The following is a 24,640-nucleotide window of genomic DNA, read 5'->3' on the forward strand; positions in this document are numbered from 1 at the left end:
CGAGCCAAGATGCAATTTGAATGTAGGCCTTAGAACCTTTAAATTTGCCCTTCCAAGATAATACAATAAGCTCCCACTTGATATCAGGTGGACTAAAAATATCTAGTCGTTCAAGAAAAAATTACTGAGTGCTATAACAACAGATGACAAAGAAGAGGAAGATGATGAAGATGAAGACAAAGATGAAGATGAGGATGGAGATCTATGATGTCTATTCTTTGATTTCAGAAACTCAGCACAGCTGTTCTTCTTCAGAAAAGCACCTTTGTTTGTTTGTTTGTATGGTGTTTTTACGTTGCATGGAACCTGTGGTTATTCAGCAACGGGACCAATGGCTTTACGTGACTTCCGAACCACGTCGAGAGTGAATTTCTATCCCCAGAAATACACATCTCTCACTCCTCAATGGAATGCCCGAGAATCGAACTCGCTACCACCAACATGGGACGCCAACACCATACCAACCATGCCACTGAGGTGACTCTGTCGAAGATGGTCTGAGTACTATTGCACCAGTGGATCCATAAGTTTACTGAACAGCCAGACATCCATCGGGCTAAGAGACAATGTGAACTCATATCTACATACATTGTGTCTTGGAGGGAGGTAAAAGAACCTGTAATTGTTGGAGACAACAAAATTTATGTTAGCATGTTTATTGTCAGTTCCTCTCTCCCTAGTAAGAGAAAGAAGGGACCTGCTTCCATGAGAAACTGTAATATGAGACAAAAAACAAAGTTACATCTCCATTGAGCTGCACTGACAACCTTCTCTAGTAAAATATTTTAAAGGTAAATAAAAAGGCGTGCCTACAGCACAGATGCCATGAGGCTTTAATTCCATAAACATTCAAAGTCTGTCTAGGTAATGCCTAAGAGATTATGTGTGTATATAACAAAACCAATTCTTTATTGCCTACTAAATCAAATAAATTAGGTGCTGTCACAAAATAGAATGGTAGCTCGCTCACCTGTATCTAACCAGTTCTAACACATGATGGAGTTTGTGCAAGTGGAAACCTCTCTTTTTCTTTCATTGGTAACAGCAATTGTGACAGCACCTGATTTATTCGATTTAGTAGGCAATAAAGAATTGGCTTTGTTATGTACAATTAGAACTCTCTTAGGCTTTACCTAAACAAATTAAACCCTCAAGAGGAGGTGTGAGAATTTCTGTTGTGGTGTTAGGAGTACCAAATGTACCTATGTCCAAGAATGCTTAGGTCAATGCACTCGGAGTTGATTCCTGAACTTTAAATGCTTATGAAAGTAAAGCCTCACGGCATCTGTGTTGTAGGCACGCCATTTTATTTCCTTTTAAAACATTTCACTATAGAAGGTTGTCAGTGCAGCTCAATGGAGATGTAACTTTGTTTTTTGCCTCATATCATTTCGCGACACGTTCAAATTTCATATGGAAAGTGTAAAGCCTTACTCCTGTTGTTGCTGTGGGGATGCATTCTCCTGAAAAAATATGAGAATAACCTTGCTTTCTCTCATATTGTTAATTGTTAGGAAATCCTGGTACAGTAATCCTTCAGTTATCCAAATTAATAGACCTAGGGCCTTTTCGGATAACAATGAAATCTAGATAACAGGTGTTCAAGGGCAACTCCGTACCCACCCTCACCTAACCTTGCCAGTACTACATAGCTGCGAACGCTGAACATGTTTGTAAACCAACAACCATCACACTTTAAATTTAAAAATTTATGCAAAAACAGTTAATTGTCTTATTTCCTCGTATTTGTGACAAAATGAATTTTATGCATACACTTAAAAAAATAAAGCAACTCCCTTCTTTTTCTCTTGTATGCGACACATAGTATAGTAGGCCACACAACATTTTCCACGTGCCCCAAGCACTGTAAAATACATTGTATTAAAAAAGAATACAATGCCCCTTTCTTCTCTTCATATAAAACACATACGACAGTTTACACAGACAATTTTATCATTTTCCCAAAATACATAATACACACGAAAAAGTAAGCCCCTTATTTTTGTCTCATATGTGGCACGTGACAGAAGGCTTTACATTTTCATTTTCCGAAACACTGTAAAATACATCCTACTATACACAAAAACAGTAAAACTCTTTTGTCCCCTATGCAACACAATATGATAGTCTACATACAAATTTTTATCAGTTTTCCCAAAATACATCGTACACAAAAAAGTACTTTTTTTTCTGTAAAAGAAAACAATTGCGCTGGCCTTGTATGTCCGTCCGCAATGTCTGCCTTCAGATCTTAAAATCTACTGAGGATAGAAGGCTGCAAATTAGAGTATTGATCATCCACTCTCCAATCATCAAACATTCCAAATTGCAGCCATGTACCCTCTGTGGTTTTTATTGTATTTAAGGTTAAAGTTAGCCACAATTGTGCATCTGGCAACTATATAGGACAGGCCACCACCAGGCGGTTGTTGAAATGTCTTGGTCCGCGACTCATACAGCATTATACCGAGATTGCCGAAAGATACATCTGTTTTCGGTGGCCTTGATTATACGTTTTGCATTTTTTACTTGTTTTTTCTCGAATTCATCACGCAACATAATAAGTTTACACAAATAATTTTAAAAGTCATCCTCCACCTCCCCCCCCAACCTCAGCCACCCCCCCCCCCCCCCCCCACCCTCCCCCGCCCCCACAATTCGACTGTGTCGTCAAGAGGGGCATTTTCCTGTGCCTCCTGTAACCCTCAGGAGTCATTATGTGGTGAGGCATAAAAACGAAACCAACACCAGTGAATGAGTGTTTGTGCCTGTGAATGCACTATGCATACGACTGCGTTCATCTTTTGGTTTGCAAAATTTAAAAACAAAAAATGAGAAAATAAAGTAAAAATATAAATGAGAATAGTGTAAACTATAAATTAAAACGTGAAGAAGTGTGTGAGTGTGTGTGTTACTGTATAGGCTTCAATATGAGGGATACAAAAATTATTTCTCTCTCTCTCTCTCTCTCTCTCTTCTTTGTTATTTTCTTTTGCGTTGTTCCAGTACAGTACTATAAATATCTTTTAATAAAATGTGGGAAAACCAAGCATAAAAACCCAAAACAAAACAAGGCCTGGTAACTGTTCAACAATCCCAGCGAATGTGTGTGTACGTACGTAACCTATGAGTGTGATGCATTTATCTTAAAGGTTGTAAAAATAAGAAATGAGACAATAGTATAGATATAAATGAGAATAGCGTAAATGATAAAAAAAAAAAAACGAAGGAGTGTGTGTTTTATTGTATAGGCTTCAATGTAGGTAAGTGATACTTCAGTAACTATTGTTCTCTCCCTATCTCTCTGTAGTACCTATCTCTGTACCATAGCTCAATACTATACATATTCCTTTAATAAAATATGAATTATCATAAGCTTAAAAACAGGAAACAAAACCATATTAGCAAGTCGGACATCTGCCAAGCCCTCTTCATCCATCCAACACTGCATCCCCACCCCTTCCCAGATAGAGAAACTTCTCCCCAGGTGCACCCACCTTCCAAAACAATCCCTTTTCTGAGTGACTACTTCTGCACAGCCTTGCTGGCCCAGCTCTCTCGTGACGCCCAGCTATCGGAAACTTCTCCATGACTCCCCCACCTTACAAAACCAATCTGTCTGTTCATTCGTGTTAGCAACTTAGCAATGTTACTGACATTTTCCTGAGGCCATGCAGCACTGTCAACCATATTTTTTCTTTTCTTTCTTATTTATACAAATCGTATCTTTGAGCCTCGGTCCCTGGTCCGGGTGTGTCGGATTATGTCACATTCTGGATATAATGATCTGGATAATAGACGACGGATTACTTATACCTGTTATGAAAGTGGAAACCCACGTAGCCTCCCCACGTCTTAGTGGCTGGTCATGAAGAATTCTGACAACAACATAAACATACCAGTGCCACTTGAGGGAAACAGCAAGTGTTATATTGTTTATGTTTTAATATCCATTGCACCTAATGACACAAAGATATAAGCTAACTTTAACATCAGGTAAATATCGAAATAATCAATTTTATCATGCAAAATTTTATTGAATTTCACTGTTTAAATAATTTAGGGGTATTTAGAGAATCAGTTAATTTAATATTAAGATGTAAATTCAAGTACTGTATTATAGTTATTATTGTTTACCTAAAATCCAGTTTTGCTTCTAGATCAGACTGGACAAGTTATGATGACCTTATTAAGCGTGCAAAAAGTATAGCTGTGGAACCCTGCCTGAAAACCAAGAGGGATGATGTGGCTCAGATCTTTTTCACATCAGGCACAACTGGAAAACCCAAAATGGTCCCTCATACTCAGGGCAGCTATGGAATTGGTCACATAGCAGCTGCGAAGTAAGTTTTCTTTATTTTCTCGTACAGTAAGCCATCTTTGGATTTTTAAAAAGAATTTTTATATTGAATATGTTACTAAAATGAAGTATGTTCCATTGTATTATTGAATTTAAAATTGAAATTGATTTAATAACTAAAGGTTAAACATAGCAAAGAGTAATTACATATGAGACAAATGAAATGAATTACTCAGAGGGAAATATAACTCATTGGCACTTAAATGTACCAAGTTACAGCAAAGTACAAAGGATAAGGGCTATCAACCTTTTTTTTAAATCCACACACACATCACTACACAACATTAGATGACAGGTCATCTCAAAAGTTGAGCCAAGAAGCTGTACGTACTGTCCTGCATTCGGGTTTTATTGAGAAAAACGAGAAGTTATACAATTACCACGAATGCAGAACTGACTTACAAAGTTTTCATGAATATGAAAAACCTTATGATAAACAAGTTTGTTGTCCAAAAAATAAATTCCAAATATAATAGTGTGGAATTTTAATATATTTGTTAAATGTAGTGAATTAATTGGTGGTGTGTGACAATACAATTTTGGGTGATGTCACGCCCATGCAGTGTACGCACATAGGCATGCACGCCCATAGAGGGGCATGCAGTGGGCGCACATCTACCCTTCCTTTCTCTCTGATTTCTTGACCTCTCCTGATGGCTTCTCTGGCTGGGGGTACAAACAAGATGTAATAACGCCTTCTTCAACTAGTACTGTACGGCATATGCGCCATACATTCACCAAGAGCAATTTCATGTATTTAAGGATAAAAGAATTCTTATAACTAAAACAGAACTTATACTTCTTTACTAAAATGTCTACGGACGTTAGCGTCAAAAGGCTTCGTCTCTGTGTAAAACCATCTTTCGGTGATAACCGCACCACAAATACTAAATGCTAGAACTTGGCAAAAAATAAAATAAAATAATGTAAGAGTGTTATTCTGGAATACGTAGTTGTGGTTCTTTCTCCCTTATAATGACATGCAATAGAGACGTACATATTTCTACAAAATACATAGGCATGTGAATATATTTGATTTTCACATGAATACAAATACAGTAATAGTTCTTGTCTGTCAGTTACCTGACAGACGGCCATTCAACTCCACAGTAAGAGATAGATAGCATGGAAAAAAGTGAATACACAATAATCCAGAAAAATTGCTGTGAGTCATTTCTCACACCCTCCCCCACCAAAAAATCATACAACACATGTATAGTAGTTCCTTATGAAACTACTCCTCGAATCAACTGTTTTCTGTGTCCGTCAGTCTGTGCAGCAGTTCTTCTCATGGTCATGGGCCGACGATCATACATTATAGTGGTGGGGGACCGTTCAGGCCATACGGTCATCCTCCGTGACACTCTAAGCCGTCTCTGACGGCCTTGGTTTCGGCCTTCTCCATCGTCGTCTTTGTTATTTTTATATGGCTGGTCTCGCTCAATTCCTCAATGGTCTCGCGGACCTCGCCTTCTTCATTCTGTCCGTTTTCTGTTGACGATTCCCGTCTGATATCACATTCTAGTGGAGTGACTTGATTCAATAGTCTCGAAAAATTTCCACTTGCTGTTTATACCTCCACGTATAACATTATTAGGTCCTGCATGGAGTTTTTCGATGATTCCAAAGGCTACTCGTATCTTTTGCAATTTACTGTAAGGACTAAATCTCCCTTTGCTTAATGGACAGATGTTTGAAGACTCCATGTTTCTGAGCCTCTCTCTAAGAGAAAACAAATAATGAAGTAGCCGCAATTTCTCAAATTTTTTCATCGTCTCCTTCAATTCGACGTTCTCCTTGATAAGTACGTCGACGGACTTGTTTAAAGGAGGATCCATTGCACCAGTTCTGCCATATAAGAGTCTGGCAGGGGTGAGTGCAATGCCGGCATTATCTTCGTTGACATTGTTAGTGGCCTGTTAGTGGTCGAGTTCTATAAATGAGACCCTTTTTCTATAGAAATCCCTTTGTAAGCAGGATTTCACCACTCCGATCAGTCTCTCGTAAAAGCCGCCTTTCCATGGTGACCGGGGTGCTATGAACTTCCATTATAAATTATGATCCGTCAGTTAATTTCTTACTTCGGGCTCTCCACTGACATCTCTTAGAAAACTGGCTGCAATGAAGTTTGGTGCATTATCACTTATTAAAACCTTCGGAAGTCAGTGTCTTGCCGCGAATTGTCAAGAAACAAAGAGGAATTCTTGTGCATTCATGGATTTGCACACAAAAAAGGCAACTGCTCTTGACATAGCGCATGTATATAACAAGACATACGCCTTCTCGTTCTCATCTTCATTTTCAGACACATTAATGTTCCTCTTTTAGTCGACGCTAACAAAGAAGGCACTTCATGCTTAACTCGTTCGGGTACCCGTGGGGGAAATCCAGGTACACTTAGAGATTGATTTTGTGCTTTCTTGCACAATAAGCATTCTTTCAAAATCTTCTTAACGGACTGTCCTATTTTTCCAACCCAAAACTGTTGTCTCAATGTATTCACAAGCGTATTCGTTTTGCAGTGCAGGTCGAGTACGTGATAATGAGACACTATAAGTTGCCATTAGGGATGTTGACCGGCAAAGTATACTGGATGTTTAGCAAATTCTAACAATTCTGCATTATGAAGTCTTCCTTGGCACCGGATGACACCGCTTTATCAACATAAAGACTCAATTGTTTGATAAGATTCCTTAACTCAGAGGGAACACTAGAACTTGTTTGTAAACCATTAGTCAACGCATGATATAGCATTGGGAAAGCTGGGAGCTGCATGATTCTGATTAAAACAAGTAAAGCATTACTTTCCCTGAATTTGTCAGGAAATATTCTTCTCCCTAACAGGATCAATCTACCTACAATGAGGAGAAATCAGAACAATTAAATAAAAGTACATCTTCATCAGGTTTTCTCAAAACTTGTTTCTGTAATTATTTCATTTACACATTAACAGACTCTCTGTAAACTACATCCTCTTGTTCTGGAAACGGATTTCTGTCAACAATCCAGGTAGGGCCATGAAACCTCAAACCTGACTTGCTCATAAGAGACATTGAAGTAGCTTGTGTAACTAAATCAGTAGGATTATCCTCGCTGGAGACGTATAACAACCTGATGTTTTGATTGCACTTCAAGTCCATGAATTCTTTTGCTCTACAAACATTTCTTTAGATCTTTCATAAAATACCCAAATCAAAGCTACTTTGGCGTCACTCCAAACAGTACAGTCTGAAAATTTATCCCCAAAAATCTCTAACAAATGAATAGCTAGGCGCATGCCCATAGTTAAAGAAAGTAATTCTTGATGGGATTTGGGGAATAGTGAGTGAAAGGTTGGGGCTACTCGAGATTTGCTAATTAACAAGTGGCTTGTGCGCTTTTTAACAACATACGCATGGGCTCCATGAGCCGCCACCTGAGAGGCATCAACAAATACATGAAAGCTGCAAGTTCCTTCATTAAAACACGATCTACGGACTTTGATCTCCTCTATAGGTTTGAGTTGGTCCAACAATTCATCATCATTAGTTCGTCATCCCAATCAGTTTTCAGTTCCCATCATTTCTTCACAAATAGTTTTCCCTTGATTTTCACGAGAGGAACATTCCCAAGGATCAAAGGTAGCTGAAAAGAGAGAGACAACATTTCTCTTAGTCAAAGTACAAACATTTCCTAGATTATTCAAACATGTAACAATCTGAGTAGGGATCACTATGCGCAATGCGTCATTACAGGTATCCCACAAAAGACTTAAGTACTTTTACTGTATTCAAGTTGACAGTTGGTTGGGGAGGAGGTATGTTTATCATTAAATGAGCTGAAATTGGAGGCCCATTCTCTCAAAGGCATATTAGCTTCCAACATAATTTGGTTTACCCTGTTACTCTCGAGTTCTAAATCTTCACATTTCTCATAATTTTCATGAAGTTATGCACGCAAAAAGACTTCTTCACTGAATTGGCCATGGGATCTGAATGATTCTGCAAATGATATTGTATAGTAATCTGATTCAGAAAAAAAAGGTTAACAAATTGCTCCAAACAGTAAAACCTTAAATCTAAAAGCTTAAAATCCCTATCAGTAAACCATAAGAATCTTGTGGAATCTCTGTGATTTTCATTAATTCCTACCATAAGGACAGCATTTTTGTTCTGACGAAATTCCAGCAGCATATCAGTCAATTTCGTCGCCAGATTAGGTCCCGCATGTAAACAGTCACTGAGGGAGTTAGCATGTCGTGACTCCTTTCTACTTGCAATGAAAACTATCCTAATTGGAGTCGTAGCAGATTCTTTAAAAACTGGATGGTGAGATGAATAATAATTTATGCCATAGACAGGATCAAAGGAATTGTCTTCTAACTTTACCTCCTTAATAAATCCTAACTTAACATACTCATCTGAAACAGACTGGTATTAATCAAACATTTCTGGTTTAGACTGAAAGGTTCTCTATGTGAATTTAATTGACCTAAGGCATCGCTCTTAATTGCAAATCAGTTGTCTGTTTGTCATCCGTCTTCACAATAATTTCACTGAAATGTTCGATCGTTGCCTCATCGTTATAGGATCGCACATCCTTCCCTGTGCCGATCATATCTAATGACCACAATCCAGAAACATCTTCATCGTCAAGAGGATTTACAGAAGCAGTGACCTTCGAGCAAACTATAATTTACTTATTTTTTATAGATGTTGCATTTTCATCACCATCTGATAACATTGCAAGCCCAATTTGGAATCGGACCAAATATAACAACACTGGCGGTGCTACCAAGCAAACATACATCATCATATTTATCTTGACAATACACAAATACATTATAATAATCAGCACCAATAATGAAACCTATATGATGGCAATATCACTGAGGGCATCTGATCCAATATTGCTATCTGCCAGTTAAACACCTCATTCTTGCAATCACAGATACACGTTGGGTAGACCAGGTGTTTGTATGGAAATGTTAACATGATTACAAACAATAGCATTTAACTTGTTACGTTGAGTACCTGCTCGAACCATTACTCTTACACGCTATCTCCAACGGAATTAATATTGGTTCCACTTGTTTATTGGTACGAAGCTCAATATCTCAACAAAATCTGGGTTGATGAACATTCTTTGGCATCCGCTGTCTTAAAAGGCTCGAACCGGGATCCCCCGGATGGGGATTAGTACCGTCAGTGCATCTCATTCGGTGCAATGTTGGCATTACTTAAGGTTCTTTGCAGCGTCCCTTCGGCCCCTAGCTGCAACTACTTTCATTCCTTTTACTGTACCTCCGTTCATATTCTCTTTCTTCCATCTTTCTGTCCACCCTCTCCTAACAATTGTTTCATAGTGCAACTGCGAGGTTTCCTCCTGTTACGCCTTTCAAAACTGTCAATTTCCGTTTAAGCGCTGAATGGCCTTAGTTGCCCCAGTGCTTGGCATAATGCCAAAAATCTGTATAAATCTTCTTCTTCCCAGCTTTATCCCTATTCGGGGTCGCAATCTATTTAAATCAAATAAAAGAATTCAAAATCGAACCAGGACCCGATTCCCATCAATAACCAAATGAAGGGTGGATGTCGGTAATGCTGTCGGTCGGAGAGATGCAACACATATTAACAGCTACTTGATTAATGTTAACAGTACTCTGAGAATTACTCTGATTAGTTACTGATTGCTTGTAGCAGTTCATTTCTGACTAGTGTTGGAACTAGGATGCGATTGGGCAGTTTCTATAGGATTATTATCAACCTTACCTTGATATGATTTAGTGCTAAAATGCTTCTGAGACGAACGCTAGTAGAGTTGGGTAATAGTCTAGCACATAAGAATGTATGATGTTTACCATTACAGTTGAAACAGTAGATCTTACTGCTACATTCAAAAGAACGGTGACCCTTTCTTAAACAACCAGAGCTTAGTTGTAATTCGTGAATACTCGCTCTTCTACAGTCTCTAAAGTAGTATATTTCGTACAGACCTAATCACTGTGCTTGCCTTGACAGAAACAAGAAAACGTGACTTTCTTAGCGGTAATTTTAACAATTAGTTCTGAAAGCACTACTAGGCGAATAACTTGATGCTCGTTTTTCGAACCTTAGACAACGGGAAGGTTACAGTTGTTATGTAATATGTGAAATCGGGAAAGAAACACCTAACTAAAGGAGTGTCCCAAGGCATTGTCCTGGGTCTACTGCTATTTGGCATCTACACAGTTGAATTATCTAGAATTCTAAACAAGCACAAGGTTAGGTATAAACTATATGCTGATGATACTCAATTCTATTTCCCTCTTGAAACGTTAGAAGAGGTCATAAGTAAAATTGATGCAATGATGAAAGATATAAGAAATATGGATGTCAGCGAAGAAACTAAAACTCACTGAGGACAAAAATTAGTGTATGCTACTTGGATCTGATAATGAACTACGAAAATATGAACACTTCAGAAGAGTAACTATTGGCTCGTCATCCACAAACATTGTAGCAGCAGTGAGGAGTATTCATTGAAATTGTCGATGAAAAACCATATATTGCCTATTGTAAAACCAGTAACCATTGTATTAGAAACATTGCAAATATTAGAAGGTATTTAAACGAAGATACTCTGAAAATAGCAATTTGTAGCTAAATACTTTCGAAGCTTGACTACTGCAATGTTATATACTACGGCCTCCCTAACTACTTACTAAGCAAATTGCAAGGAGTACAAAATAGAGCCACCAGATTAATAAAAAGATTACGTTACTGTGACAGACTACCCCAGCACTATTTGACCTACATCGGCTCTCTCTAAAAGCAAGAGTAGAATACAAAATACTTCTTACAGTTTTTAAAGCACTAAAATATGGTGAACCAGCATATCTGGGAAATTGCGTAAGCTTCTTTAGACCTGAAATGGATATTGTGATCAGATATGCAAGTGAAGCATATCCTAGGACAAATTGTAGCATTTGAACATTGCGCACCAAGACTGTACAACAAAATACTGCCTGAAATGAAGATCATGCAAGAAGAAAGCAAATTTTAAAAAGAGCTACGATACTGACGAGAAAAAGCTAAAAGACAATTTTAAAATATAAGAAGCAACTTATTTTGAAAACGTATACTATGGAGGAGTTATGGAGTTCCATTTGACAACGTCTGTGTGTGTGTGTGTGTGTGTGAGAGAGAGAGAGAGAGAGAGAGAGAGAGAGAGAGAGAGAGAGAGAGAGAGAGAGAGAGAGAGTAATTGGTGGTTGGATGGTTAACTACTGTACTGGCTGTTGGTGAGTTCTGGGTTGTCTGCTGGTGCTGTTGATTGTTAGAGTTCTGTGTTTTTAGTTTTTTTGGTGAGTCTTTAGTCAGAAGCTGTGAGAGACAGTAGTGTTGGCAGCATTTTAGTGAAAGCATTGATATTCGGCTGAGTTGTGTGTTTTTGTTTATTATTTGGTTGTTGTTAAGTTAGTGTTGTTTGCCTAGAGTTGTTGTGCCTGTGCTGTTGTGATTTTTTGTTGTGTGTGTGCAGTGGTCTTTTGTTGTGTTGTTGAGTTTTGTTGTTATATGTGAGGTTGTGGTTGTGTTCCTTGGTTGTTTGCTGTGTTGTTAGATTGTGGTTGTGTTCCTTGGTTGTTTGCTGTGTTGTTGAGTTGTTTTTGTGTGGTTGTTGAGTTATTGGTTGTAGTCCTTGGTTGTTGTGTTGTTATTGTGTTATTGGGTTGTGGTTCTTGGTTGTTGTTGTTGGTGTCTCTGTGACCCTGACCGGCAGACAGCAAAGCATAGCCCTGGAGTATCTGGAGTTGGTAAGTACATGTGTTTAGTGTTTTTTTTTTTTTTTTTTTTTTTTTAGGTATAGGTCAATTTGTCCTGTGTGTACTCTGCACTGTAAAGAAGAAAGTGTGACTGGGGTGAGCTGGGCAGCTGGATTGATTAGGTTAATGTTGGGTTGGGTGGGGGGTGGTGGGGGGGGGGGGGGTTTGCTTCTTGTTTTTTTTTAGCTTGTTATCCCGCCACATTATTTATTGGCTCCCGAACTGGGACTGTTGGTGCGGCAGCTGCATGAGAATTGGGGTAGTGAGTTGTGTGACTGGTAGAGAAAGTGAGGATGGAAGGGTTGAAGGAGATAGAGAGGCTGAAGGAGGAGCTGAGGTTGGCGAGGGAAGCTAAGGAAAGGTTGGAAGTGGAGAATGAGAGGTTAGGGGTAGAGTGTGAGGAGCTGAAGAGCGATTTAGAAAAAATGAGAGGAATGCTAAGGAGTGCGAAAGTGGAAATGAAAGAAGAGGTGAAAGGAGCGGAAGAGAGAATGGCTGAGAAAATGGACGAAAAATTCAGGGTAATGATGAGTGCAGTACAAGAGATGATGCAGGAAATGATGAAGGGATTTGTGGAGAGGGAGCTGTAGGAGGTAGGCCTACTGGGTCTTGTGATGGGCCAGGAGTGGTAAAGAAAGTGAAAGAGTGAGTGGATGAGAGTTCGAGTGACGAAGGTGATTTGGTTGTAATAGGTAAGGGAAAGAAGGGGAAGACACAGGATAAGGATAAACCTGAGGACAAGAATAAGAAAGGGGCTGAGGAAAAGAAGAAGACTAAGGGAAAGAAGGTTAGTAAGGGTGATGGACAGGATGAGACTAGGACTGAATACATTGAGGAAAGGGCTGAGAGTGATTTGGATAGCGATGAGTGGAAACAGGTTGGTAGAAAGATGGGTAAGAAGAGCGTAATTAGGAGTATGGACGTGAGTATGGAAGTTGACTCGCTGTACTCGGAAGAGGGAAAGTGGGGTCAGAATGGAAGTAGCGAAAGTGAGAGTGAGAGTGAGCAAGAAGTACGAAAGGCTGTGTATATGAGAGAGGTACCCCGATGTGCACAATACGAGGAATATGGTAGTAGGGACATAGGGGACTTTTTTAAGGAATATGAGAGGTATTGTGAGGCAGAGTATGGTGATAACAAGAGAGTCTGGGCAAGAGAGTTAGGTAGCTTTTTGACGGGATTTTTGTTGAGTATGTATGGGGTAATGATGAGTGTAGGGAATGTGCCGTATGAGAATGTGAAAGCCAGGATTGTAGAACAGGCAAAGAGGATAAAGAGTAGTGTTAGAAAGCAAGATTTTGAAGAGGCAAGAATGAATGTTGGTGAGTCGTCGATGTATGTGTGCAGGTTAGAAACATTAGCTAGGAAAAAGCTTGGGGACGAAGGGATAAATGAGTGTAAGGAGTTAGTGTGAAAGTTGTTGGTGACTGTACCAGAGAGTGTACATGAGTTTATAAATCTGAAACGTAAGGAGAAAATGTGATGGACGAATGAAAGGTTGACATGGAACGGCATTTTGGAAATAGTAGAAGATTACGAGTTAGACAGGTGTATGGAAGAGAGTAAGAGTGTTAGTGTTAGGACTGAAGTAGCTGAGGTTGTACCAGAATTTAAAAGCTATAGAGAGGCAGTTTTGGAAGGGCCGAGGCGAATGCAGAGCGAGTGGTAGATAGGAGTGTTAGGGCAAGTAACGTGAGTGTAGTTAGCCCTAAAAGAGATGGGAGTGCAAGTGTTGGAAGAGTAGGGTCAGTTAGTTGTGAGCGAGAGCAGCAGTGTTATAGATGTGGTAAGCCAGGACACAGGAAGAATGAATGTCGGTGGGCGTTATGAGCTTGCTTCGGGTGTGGGCAAACGGGGCATTTAGTGAGCAAGTGTAAGAAGTACCCGTATGAACGTAGTTTGCGGCAACTGCGGGAAGAATGGGCATTATGCTAGGATGTGTAAAGAACAGCATGCAAAGTGTGTTGAATGTGAAATGGAAGGTCATGTGGCAAGTGTGTGTAGGCGAAAGAGGATGATTCAGGCTGGGAATTCAGGAAACTAAGTGAAAAGGGGATTCAGGTGGGTGGGTCCTCTAGTGTGCGGCAGTATGTTCAGGAGAATGCGATGAGTGAGTGGTTGAAAGTGAATAAATGTGAGCCGAGTATCAGTGAGCAAAGGGGTCTGGAAGATTGGCAGTTAGTGTTGGTTGTGTATGGAAGAAAGTGGAATGAAAGGGAGAAACTTGAGCTGCATGGTAGAAGGGTTAGTGTTAGGGTAAAAATGGTGGATAAGGCATGTAATACAGATGACTTTGAGGGGAGGACTGATACGTATAGTGTGTGTGGGTTTGAATTGTCAGGGTTTAGTGAAGTTTCACCAGGAAGGGAATCAGGTGGTAAGGATGTAGTTGGCAGTATGAATGAGTCTCTTCGGGAGTTTGGTAGGAGTGTAAAAGAGGTAAGTGATTTGGTGGCAGAGTTATGAGAGATATTCGGACAAGAGTTAGAGGGGGTAGATGAGATAGTGAATGGGATTTGGGAGGATGGTAGTGAGGGAGATGGTAATGGTAGTCTGACTGGAAGTGATCTGGGAGAAGTTGATGGTGGTATAACTGAGAGTGTGTATGAGGGCCCTCAATCAAGATCCAGGGGGCCTGCGTCTGAGCATCTGTGGGTGTTGCGGAAGGCTATTTAGTGTGGGTGTTGTGAGTGTAAGGAGACGACGTCAAATGTAACGGGGAGGAAATATGGAGGAGTTATGGAGTTCCATTTGACAACGTCTGTGTGTGTGTGTGTGTGTTTGTGTGTGAGAGAGAGAGAGAGTAATTGGTGTTTGGATGGTTAACGACTGTATTGGCTGTTGGTGAGTTTTGGGTTGTCTGCTGGTGCTGTTGATTGTTAGTGTTCTGTGTTTTTAGTTTTTTTGGTGAGTCTTTAGTCAGAAGCTGTGAGAGACAGTAGTGTTGGCAGCATTTTAGTGAAGGCATTGATATTCGGTTGAGTTGTGTGTTTTTGTTTGTTATTTGGTTGTTGTTAAGTTAGTGTTTTTGCCTGTAGTTGTGTTCCTTGGTTGTTTGCTGTGTTGTTAAGTTGTGGTTGTGTTCCTTGGTTGTTGTTGTGGTCCTTGATTGTTGAGTTGTTGGTTGTAGTCCTTGGTTGTTGTGTTGTTGTTGGTATCTCTGTGACCTCAACCGGCGAACAGCACAGCATAGCCCTGGAGTATCTGGAGTTGGTAAGTACATGTGTTTTATGTATTTTTTGTTTTGTTTTTATGTAGATATAGGTCAATTGTCCTGCGTGTATGCTGCACTGTAAAGAGGAACATGTGACTGGGGTGAGTTGGGCAGCTGGATTGATTAGGTTAATGGGGGGGGGGGGTATTTGCCACTTGTTTTTTTTGCTTGTGATCCCGCCACAATGCAAGGGCCCGCCAAAGAGGGAATAATCCCTGTGGAGGGTTGTGCATAAAAACAAATGAGTAAACAAGTAAAGCTTCTACTAACTGTTGAGCGATGTTATTCCATTTAAGAAGAAATCCATCAGTTGCCCTGCATCATGGTCAGGGTGCAGTAAACTTAACAGACTATTCCTAGAGTTCTTTTCTAATTTCCCATCATTGGAATAATGAGTTTCCAGCCCGTTTATTATTACAGTATAATTAACAGGAGTTATAGCTAAACCTCAACAGATTCACGTGCATAGTAAACCTGATGACACCTATTATGAATACTAACTGTTTTGAAAACAGTCCAAAAGGGATACCAATGCTTGATTTTACCATCAAACGGAACTTAGGTTGTGGAATAATAGAGGTAGTAGGTACTGCAGGTATCTGAATAACAGGAAGGGTGAGGGTGCTTTCAAAGTCTTGGGTGCTGCTAACCGATCAGTGAGTTCAGCGATTTTGTTGTCCATGCTAGCGAGGTACCTAAGTGTTAGTCCTCATTCTAGCATTTGCTAAGCTTGACCTGTAGTCTCTATATAATATTCAGAAGCTGCTTGTCACAAATTATTCGCTCTTGCCTTACTCAGGTTTTAGCCCGGTGGTCTGGGTGATAACAAGGTCTGAAGGACTAGACTCTACAACTCTGTGGAGGGATTGAGGAAGCAAGGTTTACAGTTTTACACACTTTTATTACAAAAATAAGCTATAATTACACTCAAAACATTGCCCCACATATTATGTACAAATTAATTACACGTGAAAAGATCACAGGAAACATTAATATGACGATTCAATGAATTGAAGTGGCACATGGCCGTTGCAATTCTATGTCCATGAGGCGGACCAAGAGATTAAAAAAAATATAAAAAAATCTGACACAAAACCCACATAATTGGATTGCTCATTTTGCATTTGTTATTACAAACTCGAATTAGGCTTCATTATTCATAGGATGCATGGGATACCCTGCTATAAACTTACACTATAGCATGTTAGTTAAAAACCAAAGTAATGACTGGCTGCGTGGGGAGGAGAAGACGATCCGCCTTACCTTTTTCATTTCTTGTCGGTACCTGGGAAGCAAATGCACACTGTGCGTGGCGTTGCCCTTGAGCACAACTTTTGTGACGTCATGGCGTAACATTCCCTGACGCTTGACACTTTACTCTATTGCATCTCATCTTTATGCATTAATTACAAGATATATGGAAATTCATATTAAGGTAGATGGCGAACTCTAGTTTTACATTATGTGCTATAACTTAAGTAAACTCGAGGGATTCCCCTGTAGATGAAGGTTTTCGCTAGGCGTGCTTCCTTTATTTTTATCTTATATACATGGTTAATTTTGTTTCAAGAGTTTTATAAGAAATGTAAAGTTTATGGCAGGTTATTTTGCTTTCCTCCCCCACACAATTTAGTATGATTAGTTACATTTCTCACATACCTGTGACACAAGTCACGTAGTCGCTTGCACTCGTTATTGATTCTTCTTCTTACTCAAGTTAACCTGACATTTGCGGCAGGGAATCTCCAACGACTGCAGCCAACTTGACTCCAGTGCAACAAGTGGTCGCTGTTGGAGACACGTCGGAACAAATACATCTTACACATTTCAAAATACACTTACATATAGGTGATCACCTTTTCAATGGTACAATCTTACATTATGACACAAGCAACAACCTTAAATATACCTTGTCCAGAGCAGCCTGATCAGCTGACACTGGAACATTTACTCTCGTTACCCTTAACTTAAATATGTACAACTACACCATTTTCTATCGTCCTTCAAACTCCTTCTGACATGAACTCACCTTACATGGTCCCTCCTGTGATTCGTACATGACTGCCATTTTCTATGTCTTACACATACTCGTTTTCTACCCACTCTTTCATCTGTTTTCTTTGTATCACTGCTGCTCTCCATTTAGGGCGCACAAACTGCACTTCCTCTTGGTCAACTTGCCCATCCTGAGGACGACTGCCCGAATATACAATACTCGTGTTTCTTACGCCCTGGTTGTTCGTATCATCAGCACCCTGTCCACCCTGAGCCTCTACCACACACTCGCTTTCCCCGGACATAACTTGCTCTTCTCCTTCGATGCCATCGATGGTGCCGTTCACGTCTCTGATACCATCCGTCCCATCCTCGCTGTCCTCGATGCCTTGTCCTGGGCTGCATCCTCATCGTTGTCTTCTTCCTGATCATCGTCTTTGCTGGACATAATCTCCAGGGGAATGAGATGGCTGATGGCTCGCGGGGTTTCTGTGCTGTTGTATGCACCTTGACAGATCGGACGACCACATCGTCATCGGGATAGACCTCCATAATCTCACCAAGGGACCACACAGCCCTCTTACACTCTTCGATTTTTACGAGCACTACGTCTCCCGGCGAAGATCAGTCCTTTTCCCGGGTCGAGAGTCATGTCTGGAGTGTAGGGCGGAAAGATATTCTCTCTTCCAGCACTCGCAAAACTCCTTCAGTGTGTCCGTCAACTGGAGATAACGGTCTCTGAGTTTGCCGGTGGTCAACATCTGGTTCAAGTCTTCTGGAGGGAGTAAAGGGCCATAAGATTGATGAAGCGCCTTCACAGCAGGTGGGAGGGTGTGAGGACTTAATCCTCTCACCCGTCCCCAGTGTACATGAGTGGTCGAAACACGGCTTCGGCCTCCTTCACTAACGTCCAGACATGCTCCTCCGGAAATGACTTTTCTGGAAGGGTACCTCAAGCGTGTGTTTCGCTACTCCTATCAGCCTCTCGAAGAAGCCTCCCATCCATGGTGCTCGGGGCGTCTGGAAACTCCACAATGCCAGTCCTCCTCAGGAACTCTTGGACATCGTCCTCTTCATACAATCCCTGCAGGAAGTGGCTGGCCGATCTGAATGTCTGGTGGTTGTCTGAGAGTGGAGGAGTGCCATGGGTCGCGCTGAATGGTCACAGAGCCAGGATAAGGGTTACGGTTTCCGGATTACCGCAAAACTCCAGGTATACTGCCCTGGTAGTCATATAGGCGATGAGCAGGGTGTGGCCCGCTCCCTCTGTGGTGTGGATAGGACCCATGTGGTCCACACCGACATATTCGAATGGGCGACTCAGGTTCGCTCTTTCTTTTGGTAGTGGAGGCAGTGGTGGCTGCGTCAGTAGGGGCTTGAAGGCGATTACGTAGGCTCTACACTGTCCCACAACTTGTTTTGCTCTGACCCTCAGTCCGGGCGACCAACAGACCTGACGGAAAAAACCATGAATTCATTGATACCGCATTGCATTTTACAGCGATGCAAATAAGTTAAGTATGTCCTAACAGAGGTGCCTTTGTCAGGCAATAGAACAAGTGACTTTCTACAATGGTTTCATCAAGAATTCTAGTTTGTGTGTACACAATTCCATCTACAAGACAGAATCAATTGATTTAGAAAGTTAATCACATCTCTAGCAACTCTAACATTAGTTTCTAAATAAACACAGGTACTGGCAAAATATTTTCTCTGATCCAGTCTTACTAACATCAAGAAAGGAGACTTATTTAAATTCAAACATTTGAGTACCAATATCCCATGTATTGCTGAGTTCTACCATAGCAACTTCTTTCCTCATCTCACAGTCACGGGCTCTGACACACAGACGTCTTCTGACAGTTTTGGCTCCCCACCATAATGCAGAATGGGGGGGGCGGCGGCCCACTCAGCCACAACTGGTTCTGTTTCAGTTCTCTCAAGGTGGCTCCTCTCGACAGGATATCAGCTGGGTTCTAACGGGTTGGCACATACTTCAAGGCCATGTTGTTATTCTATAGGGTAAAAAGAATCTCCCCCACCCGATTGTTGATGAATGCATTTTTATTATCCCTATTGCTATTCCCCCAAGCGATTACCACTCTGCTATCCGTTCACAAGGTGACAGTTGATGGATCTATCAGTGATTTCAGATGTTTAGCTAATATACATCCAACAACAAGGCTTGCAATTCCAATCTTAACATCCTTCGGGGGGTAACTTGCATTTTGCTCGTTTGAAGAGCGGTCTTTCTATTCCCTTGTCACATGTATGCAACGGCCCTGTAGGCCTTACTCAACGCATCAGAAAATACATGTAACTCAGTACCCTTCAAGTCTACAGATTGCTGAATCCCCAATTCACTTACTAACTTGAACTCTTGTAGCAAATTTACTGCTTCTTGGGCCTTAGCATCATCTAGCACATCCCCCCATCCCATCCCACACCTCTTCCCAGAGTTGTTGTAGAAACAAGACACTCTCAAATAGAGGATTAACCAGCCTAAGGGATCGAAATTTGATACTAGAAGTGAGAGAATCCTGCGTTTCGTAGGTACCCACCCTTCCCTCTTCTCTTGGATCGCCTGACTCGCCTTCACACGGATCTTATCCTTATCCCTGTTCCATTCCATCCCCAACACACTAACACACACAGGTTCATCCCCAACTCATTCTCTTGTCTAATTCTCTAATATTACTGGCCCAGCCAGTCAAGTGCATGTTGGCTCATTCTGAGAGTTCTCTCGCGCACTTGTGTTCCTGCATCAGCAAATGCATTTTGTTGAAAGTTTGGATATAGTTATCTACATAAAATTGACTAAGCAAGGCTGGCCTTCCTTCCTTCTGCAAATGAGTCTGAAGGACTTGTTGTAGGAGAAAGGGGCTCACAGGATACTGAATACCACAACACAAAAGGCAAAGGTAGCCATACGATTAGGCTCCTCACGCCAGAGGAATCATGTGTACTTGGCATCACAGGGACCCAACAATATGCGATGGAACGCTTTGCTTATGTCTGAAATTAGGGCATATCAACCAAATCTAAACTTCACTAACAAGTTATACAATGCCTCTACCAAGTTGGGGCCAGACAGAAGGCAATCATTTAATGACAGTCTGTCCTTTGACTTCGCTGATGCATTGAACACAATGTATAAAGGAGTGGTACAGCTCTGCTTTTTAACCCCTAAGTGGGGCATGTAATATCCTTCGATTTTGGGGGATTCTAACCTTTCGATGAATCCTGCTTCTAAGTAAGATTGCAATACCCTTTCGTAATCGGCACAGTATTGGGGTTCCTGATCAAATTTTGCATTGAGTGATTCTAACTGGGCCACAGCATTTCGGTAATTCACATCTGGCCTAACCTTCAAGTGCCCACTGTGGAACTTTTCCGAATGGCGACATTCCCCCATGTGTTACGAAAAGGTTGATCCCATTGATTTGCTCTTTCCCAAGGATGAAGTAGCTAAAATAATCGGCTCCTACTAGTAAGTCTGCTCCTTTTACTTTATCATGTCGCGTCTCTTCATCGGCAATGTGATAACCTTTACTTATGAGATGTTTCTTTATTTTAGCATAGCCAATGTTGTGAATGGGCACATCTACATGATTGTGCACTACTAGCTTTGTGCGAATCACTTTTTCCTATTTCCATCTTGCACCCCACCACATCAAATTGTCCCTTGATTTCCGCAGAGCCAAAGGGAGCTAGGTTTAATGTTACTTGACCTACGATGGGGAGATTTAATCTCTTGGCTAAGGAGGCTGACATGAAGCTCCACTGGCTCCTGGTACTGAGGAACAATCGAATGCGGTTGGTTTGGCCGTGTACGCATAACGTGGTGGTGGCTGTTGGCAACAACGAACAAGGTAGTTCTAGCGAGGGACTTACCAACATTACCTTAGCATTTACACAGGGCTTCGATTCTTTCTCTTTGGTGTTTGGGTAGTTAGCGCTCTTCTGGCTACCTTTTGGAGTCGCAGTCTTCACCAGGCAAGAAGTTACAAGTGATGCACTAGGAACATTATGAGAGGGGTCAACAGAGGGTGAAGTTGAGGGCTTTGGGGGGTGCCTGTTATCACAAATTAATATGGTGCTTAGCACCACACTACTTACATGAATTCTTACTTTGGCATTGTTCACTTCTGTGCCCTACATTTAAACAATTGAAACACCTTCTCATGCGGATCAATTGACAATGTCTCACTGCGATATCTAGTGGTCTGTTGCACTCGTGTGCTGAATGGCTGTTATTACTAATCGGACAAGCTTTAACTTTAGGTTTCAGGTTTGCGTTTATATCAGGTTTCACATCGGGTTTTAGGGACTCACCCTTTTGAAGCGCATTATCCTTGAGTACACGAATGACAAAATCAGTGGCGTTGAAGAACTCATCAAAATCATAGTCGCACTTGCGCAAGTGCTCCACAACTTTACTGTATAATTTACCCTCAGATAATATTTTATTTATTAGACTCATGATCATACCATGACCGATATCACTCTTGCTCAAACGTTTAATGAAGGTACAAAGATATTGGCTAATCGTCAATGCAATATGACAAGTGTTTATCTGTTTATCAAGCAGATCTAGAGCAATTCGATGGTTAGCCACGGTTACGCTCAGAGATTTGACAATTACTCTGAGCGGATCCCTTCCCAAGGTACTGAGCAGTTATGTGAACTTGGTCACATCATCCAAGTCACTTCTGCAATTAACATGAATTTCAAACAGTTCTCTATATGAAGTGTATTCGCTCACTTCTCACTCGAACGGAAGGGGCAATGATTTCAGGTTTGGCAAACTTACACTTTTAGTGGGAACGTTTAGCATATCAATCCAGTACAGTAACAACGAAACTGCTTTTGTTGCTTCATTCAACAGATGGTGTAGCCTAGCCTCTATTCCGGATTCTAATTTAGCAATATTTGACATTGTTATGGTGATACTCTTGCTCACTATAAATAAACGGAACTAATATGTTCTAAAAACTTTCAATAAAGGACTATTCTCAGAGCCTTAGACCAACCATAGGGTATCCCCTCTTACACAATTCTCGTGTGAAACCCAAATTTCGATCCAGGTTGTATGAATACCCAAAATTTCTTTTAGTAGGCAGCTTTTCAAAATATATAAATATGACTACAAAAGGGCTATTAAACCCCAGGAGTCAGGATCCTCAGCAAAACACTGTACACTCAAAGAGGAATCAGAAAAAGACCAAACTTTATAAAAAAAAATATTTATTTACCAATGAAAGATAGCCGTAAATGATGGTTGGGTACTAGAAACCCCATTCAGCTACAACAACACAACACAAGCATTCCCCATTCTCCTACACTAACAGGTATACCGACAGGAGAGAAAGTCACAGTGGGAGGAAGGAAACAACAAACTCACGGTGGCGAAAAACACAAGCATACGACAGTAGAAGGCAAAGATAAGGAAAATAACCCTTAATTCTACTTAAAACAATCAAATTCCTAAACCTAACTTACAGTAATGACAAATCTCTAACTATACACTTATATAAATCCAAAACTGTGGACAATATCTTGAAGATGATTCTTCCTGATTCTTCCGATTACCATCAGCAACTCGAATTTTCCAATACACCTGACCGTTACAGGTCGATAAAATATTGTTCTTTATGAGCGCTTACCAGAGATAAGTCTCCCTACGTCCATCACACATCACAGTTTCAGTCGACTCTGTTGAATACCATCAACAAATCACCGTAGAGTCAGTGGCACGACAGCGTCCATATTCACGCTAAATAACTCAAGCAATAGTTACGCTTACCGGAGGTAAGTCTCCTTACGGGTGATGTAACGCTCCACAACAGCGAAGAGGTCCGAAGAAAGCTGCTACAGGGGTGAAGGTCAAGATCAAAGCTTGCACAATAAATGATGAGTGCCTTTATACAGTACAGGACGCTAAAGGGCGGACAAACGACAAATCACTGAATATTGTACTGCCACAGAACACCCACAGGAGCGGCCGGTAGCAAAGCAAGAGTCCAGTTATAATATATATAATAATAAACCTAACGCAAGGCAGTCGAAAGGGCAGGCAACGGCAAGGCTCGAACATGCAGCAGACCTCTCGCTCAAACAGACTGGGGCGGAACTCTTTGTAGAGGCAAAAATTCCATATAGAAAACCTTCGCTTAATCACCCAACGACTCAGATATGAAAATAAAGAGAATTGATCCCCATCCCCATCCCCCAGGGTGTGTTACCAGTAACAAGCAAAATACCCAGCAGTGGGAAAAAGAAAGAACAGCCCAAACCTTCGTTTAGTGCCAAAAAGTAAACAAAACTTGAGTATAAGAGTTACGTTACTGGGCTTAAAGATTTACGTTAACTTTTCATGATAACATATACACCAAACAAAGCTGCTTCTCATCTCCACAAATATTGTCGATCAGATTCTGGTATACAGTTGCGGTACGCGTTTCTATTAACTCATGTTGAGCTTCTAGGATCAGGTCTGATAGGAGGCCCATCGTTGCCTAAATTTTCTAACAGTGGCATCTGCCATGACTGCTAATTACTACAAGGGGGGCAAAACAAGAAAAGGAGTGATTTTTACATTACGAAGAGGGGGAAAGGCTAATAGAAGATTGTGGCAACTACGGACTCTTAATCAGTTTGATGGTCACGCTCTCCTCCCACAGATTAATTACCAATACCTACTCAATGTCTTCCGAGCAGCAGAGTCCTTGTTGTCCAGTTCGAAGGACCAAATGTCACGAATTATTCACTCTTGACTTACTCAGGTTCTAGCCCAGTGGTCTGAAGGACTAGACTCTACAACTCGGTGGATGGATTGAGGAAGCAAGGTTTACAGTTTTACACACTTTTATTACAAAAAAAAACTATAATTACACTCAAAACATTGCCCCACATATTATGCACAAGTTAATTACACGTGAAAAGATCAGAGGGAAACATTTAATATGACGATTCAGTGAATTAAAGTGGCACGTGGCCAGGGCAATTCTATGGCTGTGAGGAGGACCAAGAGATAAGAAAAAAATATCAAGAAATCTGACACAAAACCCACACAATCGGATTGCTCACTTTGCGTTTGTTAATAGAAACTCGAATTAGGCTTCATTATTCATAGGATGCGTGGGATACACCGCGTTAAACTTACACTATAGCATGATAGTTAAAAATCAAAGTAATAACTCTGGCTGTGTGGGGAGCAGACGATCTACCTTACCTTTTTTTTCTCGTTGGTACCTGGGAAGCGAATGCACGCTGTGCCTGTGCGTGG

The 24,640-nt window shown here is 40.9% G+C and overlaps 2 protein-coding genes across 5 annotated transcripts in view; one reads left to right on the plus strand and one right to left on the minus strand.

Moving 5' to 3' along the window:
• The window catches only part of LOC135218995 (acyl-coenzyme A synthetase ACSM3, mitochondrial-like), a 30,421-nt gene extending 23,505 nt beyond the window's left edge, over positions 1-6,916 (plus strand). The window contains exons 5-6 of the mRNA XM_064255436.1: positions 4,161-4,343; positions 6,883-6,916. Coding sequence (XP_064111506.1) covers positions 4,161-4,343; positions 6,883-6,916 — 217 coding nt within the window. The remainder of the gene's footprint in view (positions 1-4,160; positions 4,344-6,882) is intronic.
• Positions 1-24,640, minus strand: part of LOC135217025 (acyl-coenzyme A synthetase ACSM3, mitochondrial-like) — a 271,158-nt gene that overhangs the window by 136,224 nt on the left and 110,294 nt on the right. The window lies entirely within an intron of this gene.

The sequence above is a fragment of the Macrobrachium nipponense genome, chromosome 19 (assembly GCF_015104395.2).
Source record: "Macrobrachium nipponense isolate FS-2020 chromosome 19, ASM1510439v2, whole genome shotgun sequence".
NCBI lineage: Eukaryota > Metazoa > Arthropoda > Malacostraca > Decapoda > Palaemonidae > Macrobrachium > Macrobrachium nipponense.